Genomic DNA, 14,846 nt, shown 5'->3' on the forward strand with positions numbered 1-14,846 from the left:
TTTGCTGACAGGCTTGCACTTCTGACACAGGGGAGCCATGATAGGGATCACTTATTGATTCCCCATCTCTTGAATTTTGATTTCAGTCACTGATACTTGGTTTTTCACTTGCCGGCATTTACAAAGCTGACGTATTCTAGCATTTAGGCTTCAGGCCATCTATGTGCCAGGTTGCAATATCTTTAGTAAGGGAAAGCAACCAGTCAGAAGCTGGTGCTCAACTGCAGATTGCTGGCTAAAATCAGTTCAAGTTGTGCCTCAAAAGTAGATTCAGAACTATGGCTTTGGGCACATAAGCAAGCGTAGAACTTTTGTCAGACAACATTGATTCTTAAGATACAAATGAAGAAAGATTGCTTCATAAAACATTTTACAAAGCCCCCTCAATATACATGTGTTTTACAATATCAACGTACGTAAAACAAAAACTAACCAAAACCACCAGATTACTGCCTCCTGAAGACTCCAATATGGATGAGAGAAGGAGGAACATGAACTGGGAGAATAGATTGAAATGAAATGTAAATACATGTAACACCACAAATGTCCCTTTTGCTTTTGTTACATGGTAGAGCACTGCTATACTGATAGAGCTATATAAAGTAACTATGATGAGGATTTCAACATTGTCTCCTAGGTAGGGTTGGAGGGGAGAGGGCCAGTGCCACTCCCCTCACACACACATCAACAGTTTCACCAAGGGGCCTCCTTTATTTTATCCCATATATGTGAATGGAATTAATTCTTATGGGGCAAAGTAAAATCCAGAAAGTCCAATGAGAGTTCTTAACCAGCTTGCCCTTGCCCATTACTGGATGTTCTCCATTTTGACCAGGACTCTTGAGATCAAGAGTCTCTTGTTCTACTGACTGAGTTACGTTGCTAGGCTAGAGAATCAGACTATATACAATATTGGTCCACACTAAAGCTAAACCACAGGAAGAAAAGGAGTTAAATGGCAGCAGAAGCTTGTGCATTTAGAGACAAGAGAGCAATCAGAAGTTTGGGGCTGGATTAAATATTAAGCACATAATTAAGGCATCAAGGGAAGGGAAACACCACAGACATTTTCCAATGCCAGATTTACCATGGACCATGTGGTGCAGCTGAAAATAAACATTATTTATACAAATATAGAAAAAGAAACATTTTCCATCTTACTGTAGGTTGTTTTATTTTGAAAAATAAAATTGTATTTTATGGTTTAATATTGTTTATACAGTTGTACCTTGGAAGTTGAATGGAATGCATACCGGAAGTCCATTCAACTTCCAAAATTTTTGAAAACCAAATCGTGGCTTCTGATTGGCTGCAGGAAGCTCCTGCAGCCAATCAGAAGCTGCGGAAACCCCATTGGACATTTGGGTTACAAAAGAATGTTTGCAAACCGGAACAATCACTTCCGGATTTGTGGCATTCAAGAGCCAAAACATCCGAGTTCCAGGGTGTTCAGGACCCAAGGTACGACTGTATTTTGAAATAGATATATATAGGGGAACCAAAATCTTTGAAGTGCTTTGGGCCTCTACAGGTCTTAATCTGGCCCTGGTGGTGTTGTATGTGTTGTTGTTATTTCCATCCCCATCATTCGGCCCAGACACTGAGGTCCAGCTCCGAGGGCCTTCTGGCGACTCCCTCACTGCGAGAAGTGAGGTTAAAAAGGGAACCAGGCAGAGGGCCTTCTCGGTAGTGGCACCCACCCTGTGGAATGCCCTCCCATCAGATGTCTAGGAAATAAACAACTTTCTGACATTTAGAAGACATCTGAAGGCAGCCGTTTAGGGAAGTTTTTAATGTTTGATATTTTATCATGCTTTTAATATTCTGTTGGGAGCCGCCCAGAGCGGATGGGGAAACCCAGCCAGATGGATAGGGTATAAATAATAAAATTATTGTTGTTTGCATGCTGCTTTTAACCCAGAGGTCAGCAAGGTTTACCTCGCCTGGGCCGGTTCACTCCAGCGGAGATCCCTGTGGGCCGGATTGTGAGTGTGCGCGGCTGCGATTTTTGGCATCTGCGTCTGCACAGACACAATTTTCGGCGTCTGAGCGTGCACAGACATGATTTCTGGCACCGCGGTAGCGAGTTGCACCGGTTTAGCGCAGTGCAAGGGCACTTGCTGTGCGGGTGGCTCGGTTTGGGGGTGGCTAGTGGGCCAGTTAAACAACCCCCATGGGCTGCTTGTGGCCCATGGGCCTTAGGTTGCCTACCCCTGTTTTACCCCATGGGTCCTTCCCGCAAACCAGAGCAACAACTCATTTCAAACTCAATAAAAAGCAACGCATCCAACAGCCAGACCACAAAAAACAGGGGATATTAAGTAGGTAAGCTGTCAAGGGAGCCCTTGGGCCACTGAGTCAGCACTGCTGCGGTTTGCAGAACTCTCCAGAGGCTCCAAAACGCGTCCCCAAAAAGGGAAGTCACCATGACTGTGCGCGTGCGAGGAGGAGCAGGGGGCGAGGAAAGGAGCGGCAACCAGCCAGACGGAACACCAACTACATATCCTATCAGCCCTTCGGCTGGCTGGCGCGCGCGCGCACTCGCGGGGGCGCCCGAACGCGGCCGGCGGCGGCGGCGGCGGCGCATGCGCGACGTCGCCCGGCTCGTCGGTTGAGCAACGCGGGCCGTGATTGGCCGCGGCGGCGGCGGCGGAGACGACGGAGGGAGGCCGAGTGTGTGAGCGCAGTGACGGAAGGAGCGGGGGGCAAATGGCGGAGAGATGGTCCAGGGCCCTGTTCAAAGAGCAGCCGCACTAGTAGTAGCAGCAGCAGCGGCGGCGGCGGCAGCGAGAATCCCGGCGCGGAGGAAGCGGCGGCGCAGCAGCAGCAGCAGCAGCCGGAGGAGGAGGCGGCGGCGGTGGTGGCGGCGGCGGCTCGGCGAGGACGAGAGGCCGGCGCTCTAGCCCGGGCGGCCTGTGAGGAGAGGCGGCCGGAGGAGCCCGAGGCCCCGGGGGCGTCGCCCGAAGGCCCCGAGCGAGGGCAGGAAGGAGAGAGCCCGGGAGCCCGGCCGTTGGGAGCGAAGCCGGCGGAGGCCCCGCCACCCCCGTCCCTCTCCACCTACCCCGGCAGGTTTCGTTTCCCCCCTCCCCTTCCGTTTCTCGGTTGTGGTTGTGCGTTTGTGTGCTCGCTTCCTCGGCCTCGCTGTGGTAAGTGTGGAGAAGTAGAGAGAGGCCGAGCGAACTCCCGGAGGCCTATGCCGGGCTCTCCGGCGCTGGGGGAGGAGGCGGCGGCGGCCTGCTTTCTCTTCCTCGCTTTCCGACCCGACGGGAAGGCTCGCAAGGCCGCAGAAGGCGAGGCGGCCCCGAGGATGAAGCCGGGAGGGAATCCGTATATAAATATGCGTGTGTACATAAGGAGAGGGGGAGGGTGGAGGCGTTAACCCCGAAGCCTGGATGGCCCGCGTTTCTGTGACTAGAAACACCAAGCAAGGGATCTTCTCTCCCTCCCCCCCTCCCAAAGCTTAAACAATACTCCTCCCCGGTTGCCCCCCATGGCACGCAACCGGGATCGGGGGCTGCAATCCCGGGCAGGAGGACTCGCTTCCTAGCGGACCGCGGCGCAAGTGACTCCCGAGGAGACGTGCGCGGCGAATCGGTTCCTGCGCCCTGCTTATTTCGAGGGTCTCAACCCGCCGCCCAGCATTTCTCCTCCCCCCCCCTTCCCGTCGCCCCCAATCGGGAGCCGGGGCGGTTGCGAGCGAGGGGGTCCTTGGGGCGATCAGGTGGGTCGGAATCCGAGAGAGAGGCGTCGACTCCTAGCGCCGAAGCCTCTTCCGGGGTAAGTGCTGAGGAGGCGACTTTGGCCTCATCCTGGAACGGCCCGCTTCGGCTCGGGATGCTCCCGATCTCGGGGGGCTGTTGCCCAAAGTACGAACTCCTGCCAAGCTCTCTCGTGTGGTCCTGTATCCCCCCCTCCCCAGCTCGGACTAGGGTGCGGCTTGGACGCCGCCTCGGGTTCAGGGCCTCCCCCCCCCTTCCCACCCACCCACCCGTTATTATTCGTTGGGGTCCCTGTCCCGAAACAGTGGCCGCAGTGGCTCCCTGTTTCCCCGCTTTCCCCTATGGTCGCGCTGGCGCTGTCTGCTCTCTTGCAAGATACATGGGTGGGTGGGGAGCGAGGCGGGAGGGCGGTAACAGCCATGAGAAAACCGGAAGGGAAATGACGACATCTTCCATTAACTTGGTGTTTTCGTTCGGGATGACACGGTATCCTCATCCTCCGGCCCCTCCATTGCCGTCATAAGGCACCATCGCCCGTGCCTTAAGTTAAAAGGGGGGAGGCCGCATTTCATGATCTGAGAAGCAGTGCAGGAAAATACATTGAGGTCCTTGAGGCAGGCTATCTTTAAAATGATTGATCAGGTGGCTTTCGATATAACTTTTTGAACAACCATATGAGCGTAGCATTAATACTTAATGATGTAGTAAACTTTGCACATTTATATTCTGTGATCTTTTTCACTGTCCCAGCCTTAACTAATATCTTAGTGGTCAGCAAAGAATATGAAAGGGCTAGGTTGTGAGCTGCAAAGTAAAACTGAAGCACTCTTGGAAGAGTAGAAGGCAGAAAGGGGAAGGTGCTTAAGTTGCAAACATTTCAAGGCTAGTTTTTTTCATAGTGTGCTTGATCTGATTCAGAACTTTAGATCAACTTCAGTGTTTTGAACTTAAATAATTCCTAGTCTAATCAAATGAAATTGTAGGGTGGGGATAGAAAACCTGTGGCCCTCCAAACCTTGCTGCGGTACAACTCTCATCATCAGTCACTATGGGTCTTTGTTGACTTGGACTCATGGGAGTTGGAGTCCATCTGGAGGGCTGCAGGTTTCCCCATCTCCACAGTAAAGTAAAACAAGTTATTTACCAGGCAATTATGCAAGATGCTGTTCTAAAAACTGGTGTGTGTGGCTGAATGTAATTTGTTCTTTAGCAAGTAATACTATTACTGAGCACAATTCAAAGTGTTGGTGCTGACCTTTAAAGCCTTAAACGGCTTTGGCCCAGTATACCTGAAGGAGCGTCTCCACCTCCATCATTCACTGAGGTCCAGGTCTGAGGGCCTTCTGGTGGTTCCCTCACTGCGAGAAGTGAGGTTACAGGGAACCAGCCAGCGGGCCTTCTCGGTAGTGGTACCCACCCTGTGGAAGACCCATCAGATGTCAAGGAAATAAACAACTATCTGACATTTAGAAGACAGCCCTGTTTAGGGAAGTTTTTAATGTCTGATGTTTTATCGCTTTATTATTATGATTATCATCATTAATTTTGTTGGGAGCTGCCCAGAGTAGCTGGGGAAACCCAGCCAGATGGGCAGGGTATAAATAAATTATTATTACTATTATTATTATTATTAACCACCCCTATAGCATAAGTTGACAAGTTGCACCAGTGTATCAATACTGATACTGGGCGAGACCAGTACAGGTCATATTTGAATTGCCCCTTTCACCAGCATTTTCTAGTACAGTATGTATGCATATATCATTTGATGGTCTAGTAATAAATCTACCCTGGCTTAATAAAATATTCCACATATTTCAAATAGCAACTTTAAAAAGTTTGAAGAATTAAAATGACAATAGGGTTTTAAAAAGAAACAAATCTTATGATAAGGGCAACAGCGTTTATAAAACAATCTTCTTCTAGTCTTGTAGGCGTAAGGATGCCTATGTTTGAGAGGATGAGATCCACAGCCTTAGGGTATTCCTGAACAATGTACGATACATGGAATATCAGGATTTTAGTTGTTAGGGATGCTTTTCGTGGCTTGATAACAAATCAATCAATACATTATACTTTCTTTTGTCTACTGTATTACATTCTACAGAACTGTTCTAGACAATTTGAATCTGTGGCTGTTTTTGCAAACACCGACTTAGTTGTGTGTGGGTCTGTAGGGAATTATGTGCTTTGATTGAGATGGGACCATGGGTGTAGCCGGGGGGGGGGACAGCTGCTCCCCCAATCAACAAAAAATCAATAAAAATACTTAACTAACTGAGGTTCTGACCCCCTTAACAAAAATCCTGGCTACACCCGTGAATGGGACATAAACCGAAAGACAGGTTGCCACAGTTGCTACCTTATAGGCAGAAATAAAATGAAATACTGAAAATAACATTAATCTACTTAATATGTATGTATGTATGTATGTAAAATGGAATTAACAGTTAATAGATTTTTTTGCAGTTTTCTCTTGTACAAGCTTTGTGTTTTGAATTTTGTGTGTTGAAATACTTACCTGGTATATTGAAACATCAGCTTTTTTCTCTTTAGCAGAATGTTTGTCTTCTATGCTGATAAGAAACTCTTTTCCCCCACTCAAAATATTGAGTCTTCGGATGTTTTGTTTTTGAAATTTCAGTAGGATGCACTGTGGTCACAGTCAGTAGTTTTATCATCTGTTAGGAGGTTCCGGAATGTTTATTAAAACAATATACTTGGTGTCCCAAGTTCTTAGGAAAACTACAAAGACACTCACTGTTAAGATAAGAGCCCCAAATAGTGTTTTGATTCCGTATCATGGTTGAAGCATGGGCCATTTACTGCTAAGAGGAGAGCTAATATTATGGCTGTGGTTTAAACCACAAGGAGAACAGGCTGTGCTGTCATTGATGATTAAAGCTGTTTATGGTTGTAGCATCAGAGTCATGGAGTGAGCCACCGGTGTTAATCATTTTAAGAAGCAGCAGCCCCCCCCCCAAGTGTTGTGGTCAGAGGCAGAAGCCTGTACCCATAACCTATGAGCTATGTCCCCTTCCCCCCACTCCTGTGGTTTAACTTCATAAATTTAAAGCATTCTTGCCCTGTTCACCAACCAAAAAGCCTCCCAGGACAGCTTGTAGATAATCTATTTTAAAAAGTAGTCTCTGACCTCATGACACACAAGGCAAAAGTGTTGAGGAGGGAAGATGGAAACTAGCAAGCACAAGAACCGCTTCTTGATGTTGTTGGGTTCTTATAACAACCAGCTTAGATGGCAACAGTTCAGTGAGAGAAGAAACCTAAAACATCTGCAGAGCTAGTGGAGTGGTCCTGCTTCCCTTCTGCCTCAGCTGCAGTCTACCTTGGGTAGAAAATTTGCCTTTAAGGCTTGATGCGAATACTTTCTAATATGAATGGCATGTCATCAGTAGTATAAAAACAAACAAGATCATGTAAACAATTGAAAGGGAGCTTAACTATGCATCCCCCCCCAAAAAACCCCCTAATGTCAGGTGCAGTCTGTGAATGTAGTGTGAAAAATATTTTAAGATAACAAACTTAAATTTTTATCCATAACTTGTGTTATTTTAGGTTGGTGGCAGCTAAACCAGTGGCCCTCCAGAGGTTCTGAATTACAATTCCCATCATTCCTGATGGGTCTGATGGAAGTTATAGTTCAGTAATGTCTGAAAGGTCACAGGTTAGACAGTCCTGCTTTAGCTGATATTCTGTAAAAGTGCCATGAGTATTGTTTCTTGTAATTATTGTTTATTTGAAAGATGCTTCTGTGTGTAACTCTTAATGTAATAAAATGTAGTAAAAATTGTATTCTAAAAGATACTATTTTTTTTATTTCTACAGAGAATATGAAACAGTTGTCAAAATGACATCCAGATTTGGGAAGACGTATAGCAGGAAAGGGGGCAATGGCAGTTCAAAATTTGATGAAGTTTTTTCCAACAAACGGACTACTCTTAGTACAAAATGGGGAGAAACTACCTTTATGGCCAAGCTAGGACAGAAGAGGCCCAACATAAAGCCAGACATTTCTGAAATTCCTAAGAAACCCAAAATAGAAGAGGAAGCAATAGAAGATCCATTTGGATTTGACAGTGATGAAGAATCCCTGCCAGTATCTTCAAAGAATGTGTCACAAGCTAAAGGTTCTTCTCAGTTGGAGTCAGTTGAACCATCTCAGTCTGGCGACTTCTCTTCTGTACTTGTATCTAATAGCAAAATTACTCAGTCAATCAGTGAAGATATTTTGTCCAGCAAATGTGTGTCTTTCGAGAATGCTGTTCATGGATTAAAAGAGAAGAACTCAAACAGAAATATAGAGGATGGTGACCTCAAAAGCAGCAGTGTTAACACTGTAATAGCAGGTAAGCTTGGATAATAGTTAATTTCAGAGTTAACAACTAAAGTCAGCCATGCAAGTTGGCCGCTCTTTTGACCAAATAATGTTTTCTTTCAGATTCAGATGCTTATCAGATCCTCTACTTTAATTGTTCCATGGCAAGGGCTTATGCGTAGGGATTTCTGGTTGTGAGAGATGAAGTTTCATAAACTTCACATATTTGCAAGTTGGAACGTTTAATAAATTTGTGCTCACTAGCTGCAAGTTGAAAGTCAGGGAAGCATGGAATTGGTTGAGGGATCTTCTGGAGCACATTTTGGAGGTGTGCAGTGCGGAGGAGGGAAAGGTGAATCCGCACCCAGTATGAGTGGAAGTTGCCCAAACAACGATGAATTCCTCCCTTTACAATGGCTCTGCCAACTTATGTGTGATTAAGTAGTGTGTTAGCTTTTAAGATTAAAATAACTTTTATGACAAGTGCAGTATGGTTGCTTTTGTTCTTTCCTTTATTATTTTTAAGGCACCTCTATAGTGATGTAGAAATGTCAAGATCTCTGCAGAAATGTCAAAATATCTACTTTGTATATTAGAGAAGTAAGAAAAAGAGAAATATGATTGAAACTAGGGCTGATATTTTTTAGCCATTTGTGGATGAAGTGAAAAATCTAAAATTGGAGTGGAGCAGAAGAAATGTCCTGGGAGGGGGCAGTTGCAGTTGCAGAAGTTTGGCTTTTTGCTTGGCACATACCCCAGGAATCTTCAATATCTAGCTTACGGGTGAGGCTGCAGAGATCCTGAAGAGTGGTGCAAGGCTTAAAAATAGTTTAAAAAGAACAGCACTTGAATGCCACTTAATGTTACATTAAGTGGCAAACCAATGACCAACCCCCCATAACTCCCATAAACATTTTAATGAACTTATTTTGCCCTGTTAGGTGACAAGCCCCGTCCTGCTGTTGTGAGGAAAAAACAGATTTGCAAAATTAGAGGGAAGTATTAGAGGTAGAATGTTACTGTTTTTGCTGTCTTTTTGGTAACATGCAGAGTTAAGTATCCTCCCTACAAAATAGAACAAGTAAATCACTTCTTATGAGATCAGGGGGTCTGCACTTTGTATGTTACTGCAGAAGCAAGGAAAGCACAAAACTGACTTGCTTGTGCTTCTGTTTTGGTCACTTGGCATAATGTGCAACTTCTTTTGCATTTTATACATAGCTGTAAGGGGTGTAATTACCTGTATTTTAATGTTACTAGTTTCTGAAAATGTGGCTAAAAGTTGGATAAAAGACCAAAGGTATAATAGGAGATGAGGTTCATTTGAAAATCATAGAGCAATAATACTCATTAGCAAAATCCACCTGCTCAAGAATTGAAGAAAAACAGATCATGTTTACCAGAAATCTCTGGTGTGCTCAAATTAAATCCCACAGAGTAATACTCATCTGGATTCCTGAAATACTTGATAAAACAACAAGTGTTCATTCACTAAGCATGTGCCTACATAGATAATCAAATTAAGGTAGTATACACATATATTATATGATTACAGTATATGATCTCTAAATCTGATCACATAAGCTGTGATCCAGGAAATTACTACATTTGTTACTTTCCTAAATGCATAGTTGGGCACTCGAAGTCTGGCATCTCACAAAATGTCACCCCCTCAGCAGCTTAAATTTCAGACAGAGAGTTATGGGATATTTTAAGTTAGTAGGGCTCCACTGTGCTCTTATGTCCAAGACTGAAGATTCTAATTCATTTTTAAAAGCGGGTCACTTTCTTGACTGTCAATTTGGCATTGTTTGCATGTCATCCTAAACCAAAATTTAGTAGGAACAAATCACAATGAGCTTGTTTCCCCCCGCCATACTCTTGTCCATCCTAGAGGAGAAATACAGAAGATGGACATGTTCAATTGTCGGGATTCTGGACCAACAAACCTGCTTAGCTATGATTAGTTTCAAACAAGTCACCTTCAAACAGTAGTTATTGAGGCAGGTTTGTTTCTACTAAACATAGTTAAGATTGATGACAGTTCTGGATCCAGATGGCATGGCAAGCTCTGGTTAATCAAAGCTTGAAACAAACACTTCTGAACTCCGGAAGTCCAGACACATGGGAGGAAAAGAGAGGGAAGTAAATAAGTTTGCAGTTTGTTGCTGCTTGTTTCTTCTAATTCACATTGCACTGAGCTTTGGTTTAGCATGATGCAGAAATGTAGCCGCTATGTATACAGTTTTTTTTAATAGGAATGTGAGTTATGATTAGAGATGTTGTAATCAATGTGACGCTGAGATGCACAGTAATATAATGATTTATGTAACTTTTGTAAATGTTGCCTCCTCCAATTGATAGTACAAGCTAATAGCTCTTGCAGCTACAAAGCCAAAAACACAAAATCTAGAACACGTTGCCTAACTTTTGATCAGCCCCAGATGCCATGGCCATTGGCCAGAGATGATGAGAGTTGTCCCTAAACACCTGGAGAGGCACAGCATAGCTATCTCTGATCTATAGAACCAGCAGAACCTCTTTATATTTCAGAGAGATCTTGTGTTCAGAAGTGCTAGGATGATTTTTATGTGCATATGAAGAGGGTTTGATCTTGCCTTCTGGCTTTCTTGATAACGCTCTGGTGTGTGCAATCATGAGTTGTAGTTGGGAGGAGGTTCTTAATGTTTGCCTCCTGATAGAAGCTTGAGCTCTGCTAATGAAATGCCATACTAATGAAAAGCTTTTGTACTATTACACATGATCTTCCATGCTTTTCCTCTCTCCAGAGCTGGATGAGTTTATGAACAACAGCTGATTGAAGGAGTTTGCTCTCCTTATGCAGGTGAAATGAAAGTATGTAGGTGCCATGCCAAATTAAGAGGGAAGAAGGACAATCCGTGTAGGGCTATCCTTTCCCCCTTTCTGTAGCTGCAGACTTTGACTGTCAGGTACTAAGTGTCACATCCCTTTTTTGAGTATAAACTATTCTTTCATGAGTAGTGCATGTTCTTTGGTAGTTAGTGCCTGATTTACCCAGACCTTTACAAATGTAGTCTGAGACAACTCTTTACAGACACATGTTCTAACTCTTCCTTTTTTACTTGAATTCCTCAAAAACCCTGTAATGGTTCTGTTTGGTCACTTGGGAAAACTTATCTTGATGATACAGTTGGGAGTTTGCTTAAAGGATGGTTATATTATCTTTTCTGCCCTTTACAAGTAGTAATACAGCAGAGACATGCATAGTGGTGCCAGTTTTCCCTAATTCATTTTATGATTCTAATTTATAGTCCTATAAAATCATGAAATTCCTTGAAGCCTCCCTTTCCTATTAAATATCATTTATTATCTGTATAAAACACAAGCTTGTCCTGGTAAGGATGTGGTTAAAGGGAACATCTGTTGGAAGGATTCTAGATAAGAAGGCTGTGGAAAGGTTACATAAAGATTAGAGCAACAGCTCACCCAGCAAAGAAGCAATTTTGGTAAACATGGTAGGAAATAGTCAAAGGACAAAGCAGAAGTAGCAGGCTAAATTCTGTTGTCAACAGCATTCATCCTTAAAGAGCTCTACTGCTGAATTCATGAGAATTGACATTACATTTCTGCTTTAGAGCACAAGCAGTGCGGAGAGTTTTGTTTGATTACCACTGTTGGTAGAAGTTGTAGTGAAGCTTCAGTTTAACTGTTTGTGATCTTGAAATATTTTAGACACTTGGCTGATAGCTTTTTCATAGAACATGAATTTGCCATGTAAATGTAGGTACTCTTCTTAATTTATCAGTAAGTATGTTCTGAAAGCTTCATGCTACACTTGTTGACTTGGAATGTTTTGAAGCCTATATGTGATGAAGTGAGGGTGGAATAGTTGGAGATTTGTGAGGAAAGTAGGGTTATCTGTGGCTTATATTCACAAACAAAAATTGGCTTGGAGCAGGCTTGTCCCCGGATGTTGCCTGGTTTCGGCTGGGCCGGCTCCCAAGATGGTGGCGCACCAAAGGGGGTCCCTGAGAGGGAGCCAGAAGGCGGTGAGGAGGAGAAAGAAGGAAGGAAGGAGCACAGACAAGACAGCGAGTGGGGTCTGCTAGGAGGAGGAACAGGAGATATAGCCCGTGTGCTGGACTGGCACTAGCCTGAGGTGCTGCCTGGCTTTAGCCCGCTGAGGGGCGTGTGAGTCCCACCAGCCTCTGCCTCTCTCTGCCCATTCCGTCAGGGGCTATGGTGGTGCTGACCCTCTGGAAGCACTGCTGCTGGCAGTGGAGTGAAAGCGCTGTCCCCTTGGCCCCCACTCCTCCTCGGGTTATGTCTCTCCCCCCCTTTAATTTTAAAGGTGCGGCTTATATTTGGGTGCAGCTTATATTCGGACCAATACGGTACCGTACAAACTGATTTCAACAAATTAGACTTCCTCATCTCCAAAAGTAAGATGCACTTCATTGGGGAGATCATTTGAAAGTTTTGGAACTGACACTGAAAAAGCTCTGATACAGACCCTTGTACTTCTGACCTCATCACTTGCAGGAATCACCACGAAAGCCTCTTTAGCTTATTTTAAAGCAGGACAGCTTGGTTTGGGAAAGACATTCTCTAAGATATTTGGGTCCCATGCTATTCAGGACAACATAAGCACTTTGAATTCAGCTCAAAACCTGCAAAACATGTAGTTGTTTACTAGAGGCGAGTGACCATTCATCAGTTTGAAGAAGTGTTACTTGAATTGGGACAAATAAAGAACCAAATAAAGATTGCCAAAGACAGTAAAACAGTATGCTAATTACAACATAAGGAATAGACACAAAGCATGATTACCATACACATTGCAGAAGCAGGCCCTTTGAAAAAGCAGAATCCAGTCATTTAAGTGGTGCACATACAATTCTCTCATCTCATGCTTCATGTTATTCATGAGGATCTGTATTAGAGAAGGAGAGTAGGCACATAATACGGGCAACATCTGGTGGCTGATGCTAGTCTTCAGCACAAGGGGCTGGGCCAGTCCCCAGTGGTTGTGCCACCTAAAACCATCCCTCTTCACCATGCCTTTTCACTCTAGCAGCAGCAGAAGCTCCCTGTTACATGTAAGTGGGCAGTATTCCTTCCCCAATGGCTTCATCCCTGGCAGAGGTAGGTTTCCTCTGGAGAGCCGCCTGCTACCAGCATGGGCAAGGAGCCTAGCCAGTGGCAAGACTGATTCAAGATTTCTCATGACATTTTTATCTCCCTTTAGTAGAGGAGCATGGCTGATGGAGGCAGCCGACCTTGTATTGCCCACCAGCAGAAAGTTCTTTTCCTGGATTCAAGTGTAGGTAACGGCAGGCTTGGTTCTGCACCTTCCATCATAAAGATGGTAATGTGTAATTCAGCTGCAAGTTTTAATGAGATGAGCTTGGCACATATTTTAAGATTATATGGCAGAGAAACATGGCAGGCTGTCAGGGCAGTACTCCATTCTTCCTTTGACAGCCTGCTCATTTGCCTGGATGAAATTTTTTGTCGCCAGTGGTGACTAGGTGAGTAGTTAAAAAGCAAGTCTAAAAATAAGAATAAACGATAAAACAATAGGGAACGGAACTTTGTTTGCAACCTTAAAGCCTCTAAAAAAAGCAAAGTGTATGACCTGATACTTAAAATTCAACAAGGCAAACTTCTTCCAGAAGGAAATTCCACAACCTAGGTTTTATTGGACGACTTTTCCCTTTACTTCTCTACCTTCACAAAAGAGAACAGTGTAAATTGAACATGAATGGTCTATGATTCTGCTGATTTCTCTGACCGTTTCAACTGACAGATGCAGACTTGAATTCAGTTGTGTGAAAATATAAATAGAAGATATTTCTGGTCATGGGGTACAGTGGTGGTGTCCAGCCTATCCATGTCATCTTCAGAAGTGACTTTTCACAGCATATGGGGCATTTAGCAGAAGGGAGGAGTGAAGCAGGAAAAACCCACTTATATTTCTAGTTGTTTTGTGGGTCAGAGCCATAGGCAAAAAAAAAAGGGACGGATGGTTTATGAGAAATGTAACAAAATAAAAACTGGAGAGAATAGATAGAACTGTCTGCGGTCTTTAAGGTCTTTTGGGGTAGGAGAATAACTGCTTATCTTTATCAAACTGTTCCCACTATCCTTCTATTATATCTAGTTGGCTTCATCGTGTGGATTTTCTGCAGGAATAAACTTGATGAGTGTTGCAAATACCTCAGTTTACAGTGGCTAGGAAAGAAGTCAGAAGGCCACATATAATGGGCTCGTTAGGTATAGTTACTGCTAATACATTGATTTAATGCTTATTAACTTATTAGCCTTCACAACAGTCCTGTGAAGCAGGTCATTGTTCCTGCAAACATTGTTAAAAATGTTAACTGAGGTTGAATGAGTAGAAAGTGACCTGTTGGAATTGCATCTACAATGCATCATGGCTGAGCAGAGATTTGAACCTAGGCATTTAAAGATTTCAATGCAGTACCTGACATAGTGAACCAATGCCAAGGACATGGGTTCAGTTCCCATAGGGCCACCTCCATATTCCAGCATTGCAGGGGGTTGGATTAGAACACCTTCGGGAGTCCATTCCAACTCTATAATTCTATGACAGTAACTGCAGTTACTTCCTTTTATGCAAATTTTAATTGGTTTACAGGAGCAAGAAAGCTAATGTATTTAGTGGATAAGCTGCGCTTAATATTGTAAGATTGAATACACAAATTTCTAGCACGCAGCTAATGAAATGTTAAGCTGTTTGTAGGTATTGAACCTATTATGAACAAATGATATACATTGGATACATC

At 44.0% G+C, this 14,846-nt stretch overlaps 1 protein-coding gene across 4 annotated transcripts in view; it reads left to right on the forward strand.

Moving 5' to 3' along the window:
• The window catches only part of WAPL (WAPL cohesin release factor), a 56,277-nt gene that overhangs the window by 13,124 nt on the left and 28,307 nt on the right, over nt 1-14,846 (forward strand). The window contains exons 1-2 of one of the 4 annotated variants that reach the window (XM_081861120.1): nt 2,666-3,069; nt 7,566-8,086. In XM_081861120.1, coding sequence (XP_081717246.1) covers nt 7,588-8,086 — 499 coding nt within the window. In that variant the 5' untranslated portion in view covers nt 2,666-3,069; nt 7,566-7,587. Of the gene's footprint in view, nt 1-2,665; nt 3,147-7,565; nt 8,087-14,846 lie in introns of those variants that run through there. The other 3 variants (XM_081861121.1, XM_081861118.1, XM_081861119.1) reach the window with 3 other exon arrangements.

Source organism: Podarcis erhardii, assembly GCF_964252035.2.
Source record: "Podarcis erhardii genome assembly, chromosome: 5".
NCBI classification, from domain to species: domain Eukaryota; kingdom Metazoa; phylum Chordata; class Lepidosauria; order Squamata; family Lacertidae; genus Podarcis; species Podarcis erhardii.